This window comes from Notolepis coatsorum, assembly GCF_963971535.1.
Source record: "Notolepis coatsorum genome assembly, chromosome: 12".
Classification (NCBI taxonomy): Eukaryota; Metazoa; Chordata; class Actinopteri; order Aulopiformes; family Paralepididae; genus Notolepis; species Notolepis coatsorum.
The window spans coordinates 72,233,293-72,239,504 of NC_140176.1; the positions used below are offsets into that span (position 1 = coordinate 72,233,293).

General features: G+C 43.5%; 1 protein-coding gene across 1 annotated transcript in view; it reads left to right on the plus strand.

Moving 5' to 3' along the window:
* LOC311237904 (disco-interacting protein 2 homolog C-like) overlaps positions 1–1,537 on the plus strand; it is a gene marked incomplete at its 5' end in the record, with an annotated part of 107,099 nt that extends 105,562 nt beyond the window's left edge. The window contains 1 exon segment of the mRNA XM_084325878.1: positions 1,176–1,537. Coding sequence (XP_084182004.1) covers positions 1,176–1,428 — 253 coding nt within the window. The 3' untranslated portion in view covers positions 1,429–1,537.
* Between the last annotated feature and the right edge of the window lie 4,675 nt (positions 1,538–6,212).

Sequence of the window (6,212 nt, forward strand, 5' to 3'; positions counted from 1 at the left end):
GACACACTGCAGAGCACATTCCAATCTTTGGTTTTGTTTACTTAGTGACCTGGCAATGATCTGACTAGTATAGATCCACCACACACACAATCACTCACCAGACCAGCACAGCGGAGCTCTCCAAAAGGCTTGCAAAATGCTGTTGCTTCCACATATAGCAACATAGCAACATCTATGCACTATACTGATGACTCACGACACTGACTGACTCCGAAAGTTGAAATAGGGGTGGGACTTGGAGCGAGAGACCGTTACAGGAATGCATTGTGTGGAGTCAGGGGGCAGTAGCATAGATGTCATCGAAACTGACAATGTCGTCAGGCAACGGGGTCTCAAAACCACTAGAGGGCAACAGTGAACCGCAATTTGCGCAAATATTATGTCAAGATATTTGTCAAGATTTTGACCAGGATGGATGTTTAATTCTAAAATCACCTGGAACATCGTGAATCATATCGCAATTACAATATCTGTAAAAAAAAAAAAAAAAAACGGTTAACAACCTGTAAGCTGACGTAGCGAATCACAAACTGATTATACCATGCAAGGGCGTAATTTTGTTTTCAATGGTGGGGGGGACACATTTGGGGGCGTGGTCAGTGGCGGAGGGTGGCTGTTGCGGGGGGTGGGGTCGGGGAGGGGGGGGGTGAAGAGCCCCCCCCCCTTCGTAGATAAAAAAAAATCAGTTAAACAATAGTCCATTTTGGTGAGTTGTTTCTATATAGCAATCACACAGACCATCGTTCACAGTTTCACACCAAACTTTTAGGGGAGGGGTGCTATGTATTTGAGCACACCTGACGACATGGCTGTTGTTATGCAAAGACAGCTGTGGACGGTACTTAGCGCGTGCACACAGAAATGCGACTCGTCCCTCGCCGGGTGCTCACCTGGCTACCTGTCTTTGCATGACAATGGCTCAGGTCTTCAGTGTCTCAGAGACCTGAGCTCAGAGATGGAACAAGCAGCCGTTTTCCGTGTGGTCCAAGTGCCGCGTCGCGTCACCGTTTATTATCGTGTAACATTGTTTTGGACGGTAAAAAAGTGCGGGGGACAATAACTGCCTTCTGAAAACATGCAGGGGACATGTCCCCCGTGTCCCCCCCCATAATTACGCCCCTGATACCATGTTCTTTAGAGCTTCCTATATTCACGTGTGTGTGTGTTCCTTCCAGTGCCGTGTTCCCCTGGACCAACCTGCTGGTGGTGGTGGTGGAGCTGGAGGGCTCCGAGCAGGAGGCCCTGGACCTGGTGCCCATGGTGACCAAGGCGGTGCTGGAGGAGCACTACCTCATCGTGGGCGTGGTGGTGGTGACCGACGTCGGCGTCATCCCCATCAACTCGCGCGGGGAGAAACAGCGCATGCACCTCCGCGACGGCTTCTTGCAAGACCAGCTAGACCCCATCTATGTGGCCTACAACATGTAGCCTGTGTTGGCAAAAGCGTGCGTGCGTGTGTGCGTGTGTGTGTGTGTGTGTGTGTGTGTGTGTGTGTGTGTGTGTGTGTGTGTGTGTGTGTGTGCGTGTGAATTGTGTGTGTGTGTGTGTGTGTGTGAATGCGTGTGGGGCGTGAGCATGCGTGCGTATGCCTACAGTTGCGTGTATATCGCTGTCGTTGTTCATTTATTTCCAGAAATCAAGATGTACTGTATTTTTGAATCTGCATATGGTGTGGTCCAAGTCGTCTGGTTTCTTTAGAGTCGTGTTGTGCTGGTTGATTGGCTGGTTGATTGGTTGGTTGATGGAGGTTTGACCATTTTTTACACCCCGTCCAATCCTGTGACTGTGAACAGGAGGACGTCACTGTAAAAAGCCTTAGAGGAACACTGTGTAATAGAGAGACAGGACCGGCTGTTATTACACCGCCTGTCATTTGTACAAAGGTTGAGGAGGTAGAGAGAGTGAGAGAGAGCGAGAGAGAGAGAGAGAGAGAGAGAGAGAGAGAGAGAGAGAGAGAGAGAGAGAGAGAGAGAGAGAGAGAGAGAGAGAGAGAGCGAAAACAAAAACTAGAGCCTGTATTTGTCATCATGTTTTTTGCCGATCAACTATAAAAATCCCAGATTTGTGGTTTATTATCTGATTTAGAACAGGGGCACCCCAGATTATTGTAAAAAATATAAATATTGTACATAGACATAATAATCTATATGGAGAGAAACTTAAAAACACAGTGAGGTAGTAGCCCCTATATGCAGCTCTCTCCACCTGCACCCTCTGTGTGTGCGTGTGTGTGTGCGTGTGTGCATGTGTGTGTGTGTGTGTGTCCACACATGTGTGTGAGTTTAACCTATGTGTGTCTTTGTCCCCATGTCCTTCCTTACGTCTGTCTGCATACATGACACAAGGAAATCACTCTCCATTGCTCCCAGTGAGATTCATACTGCACTACTCTCGCTGGAGTTTTTTAAGGCTTAAATGAACCCTTCCCATGATGTTAACGAAGAGGCATGGGAGCACCTTTTGGGAGAGTGTCAGGTGGTAGACAGCGCCCGTCCTCCAGCTCACCAACAAGGACAGAATTACCCCCGTGAATAACTATATTAGCGGAAATGCATTATCTTCGCCCGTTAGACACTAGCCCCCAGCGGTGGCTTTGGAGATAGTGTGGAGATCGTATTTGGATGGACACTATTCCAAAGCCACGATTTTCGATTTGGTTCTGTAGATAACCCGCAGAGATTTTACTTTGACATTTGTGTCTTTTGCATTCATACTCAGCCTAGCATTGTGCTACACAAGTTCATATTGTGGAAAAACTAAACCATTAATCACCAAAACGCAACTAAACCGAAACAGTAGAACAAGTAGTAGGACCTTTACAGCAACCAAGGAGCAAACCCTATGGATGCTGGCAAACAAACAACCCTTCTTAGAGCACCATAGGTGAGCCACATTGAAAATTATGGCTTTGGAATAGTGTCTGTTCCAAAGAACAAAACACTGTCTCCATGGTCACTGTTGGGGCTACGTACTGTACACACTGTAGCTCTCCTGTTATGGCTGCTGACCTACACGGAGGAATTATTGTCTGGTTATCATTTGATATCATTGATATGTACTTTTAATTTTTTTAAGCCTGCACTGTGTGAAAATAGGGGAGAAAGGGGGAGGACATATTCTATAAAGTGAATTTACAGGGAGTTACTGAGCTCAAGGCTCTGTGAAAGGTCTCACTTTGGGATCGACCACAAAGGGAAAGTCTCAACTAGACTACAAGAGGTTTACATTGAACATCTATTGTGAATCAATTGTACACGCCTCTGGCCTTTGTTTACACTCTCTCAGCTAACTAGGTTAACAGCGCTAGCATAATGTTTTCTTTCTTTCACGTCATTGCTTTGCATTTTGTTGGTTTATTGATTATTGAAGAAAGTGTCATTTGCATAACAATTACAAATTGCATAACAATTACATATAGACTAGTATAGTCCAGCATAGGTTTTTTGTTTGTTATCATTTGTTTGTGATACAATAATGGTCATGTCGGTCCCTGAGAGTGAGAGAAGGTGGAAGAGATTGACGTGTGCATCAAAGAGTTCTCCTTATCTGGTAAATAACAAGTTCTAAGTAACCTAGAGACATGCCAAGATGTTTCTCTCTCTGCGCGTACACCGGGGTGGTTGGGAGAGGGGTTGCATGGTGAGCGTGTCTGTTTGCACGTATGTGTGTCTGCGTGCGCGTGTGTATGTGTGTGTACGTGCGCACGTGTGTGTTATGTGTGTATGTATATTGTATGTACATAGTGTTGATTTTGTACGGTACAAGTGTGTGTGACTTGTTTTGTACACATGATAAAAAGATTAAATGACACTTTTATAAGAGCCTGCCATAGGCTCCCCGTCACACTATACAGTGCAATAAAGTGCTTTGATTGGCTAAAACCGAGGCTTGTCGTCCTTTCATTGGTCCACATTGCCTTGAATGTCACAGAGTTTTGAGGCGGCAGGCGGGTCACTTAGTATTAGCCTTTACTACAAAAATATATTATATAAAACTGAATGATACTGTAGTCACCATATGCTCTCTGTCATGATTGGTTACTTTATATAATCATAGGGTATACAATTTGTATACATGTAAATACACTGTAAGCTGTAAACTAAGCAGATTGGAAAATAAAATGTCAACAAATTTTCCAAACAAATGTACATTTTTAGCATCGGTAGAGATTCTGTTTTATTCATAAAATATATTTGATCTACAATAATCCACTGGGAATCCTCAGAACAATGGAACAAATATCTGAATCAAATGTTGATTGAAGAGGATAAAGGAACCACTGGAAAGGACCACAGGTCAGCAGGGTGACCTGTTTGACACCGTGGAAATATAGTGGTTATGAACTTTGAATTCAGAGCTCATGAACAATTTAAACAACCAATAGTGAAAATTAAAACCATGTAACATGCTGGAGATTCACAAAGATAATTCATGCATAGAAATAAGAATAAATGTATTTATTAAAGGGGAAGTTCACCCACAATTAAAACATTTATATTCTTCCCTTTATCCAGAGTGCTATTGTAACGGATGTTCTCTGTGTGTACTCTTTTCTTGCGTTGTGTTCTTTGTGTGAGAGGGATGAGTCGGCACACGTGAACACTGTTCAATCTTTTATTGGATGGTCTTGCAATGGAAGCCACCTGTATCAAATGGTTGATAGAAGCACCACAAAAGAATAGCGTCACTGTACAATCCCTGTCGACAATAGCCCAAGTCTGCCTCTCAGGTTGAGTGCTCTGGCGCGAAGTGCACGCAAAACCGGCGACGTCACTACGTCGACCGCATGGTTTTTAGCTAGCCACATCTTAACATGCTAACGTGAATAACATGAATTACTGTACAACCAAATATAAAACAATACATTTACATCTCAGAAACACACATACCTGTATCAAATGGTTGATAGAAGCACCACAAAAGAATAGCGTCACTGTACAATCCCTGTCGACAATAGCCCAAGTCTGCCTGCAAAGAACATTGAATTTACTATCTGTGACCAACTAAAATATCTAATTGTGCCTCTAACTAACCATACAATTTGCAACAACAATATCAAGCTATCATTAATAATAATAATAACCATTCAGTTCTTGTTCTGAATATATACGACATAATAAGACACAAGGTGCTGCACGCCAAACGGACAACGTACCTCTCAGGTTGAGTGCTCTGGCGCGAAGTGACTAGAACCGGAAAAGTACTCGCTAGACAATGAACTGGTCTAGTGAACCGGAAGTAAAGCTCTTGACCGTGAACTTTCTTAAGTTACGTTCAAATAAATGTGCCTTTGGTATAAAGAAATAATAAACAAAAGTGCAATAGACAGTATTCCTAACATTTGTAAACATAGGATTTGGTGACATTTCAAACCTACAAAATAATAATAATCAATGTCCAATTGACCTGGTTACATTCACCCCTCCTGAAATTTCACCAACATCCTGTGTCAGCAGAGCAAAGGGGACACACAAAAAGAAAAAAAAGAAAATATAGGTAGTCTATCACTGACCTAAACTGGCACAAGATAAAAGAAGGACCTAGTCCCCCAGTCGACTCAAAAGCCACCCCCCATAAGAGGTTCAGAAAATATGAGATTGATCAAGTCTCAGAATTCCCTTAGACCAGCATGACGCCTTATACGCCACACAATTCTTGGCTCTTATTAAATAAATGATAGACACCCACTAACTCAATCCCTCACACTCGTTCCTGAGCCATCACCCCTGTATATAGGAGATCTCTAGCATCTGAATGTACGAGAAGAAAGAGAATCCCCACCAACACCGACTGGCTTAAAACAAATTTGACTGGGTCTCTAGGCCCTGGTCCCTAGCTCCATCCCTCACACTCGTCTCTGAGCCATCACCCCTGTATATAGGAGATCTCTAGCATCTGAGTGTATCGAGAAGAATTAGAAATCACCCACCAACACCCACTGGCTTAAAAAAATTATTTGACTGGGTCTCTAGGCCCTGGTGCTCCGGTAACTAGCTTATCGCTCACACTCGTTCCTGAGCTATCACCCCTGTATATAGGAGATCTTTAGCATCGGAGTGTATCGAGAATAATTAGAAATCCCCCACCAACACCCACTAACCTAAAAAAAAAATCCTGCACAATGAATCTGCATTCTCACCGTCACCCAAGTATGTCCTAACCTCTGCCATGTTCCTAACCCTCACAGACTAAAGTAGAAAAAAAACTGGAAT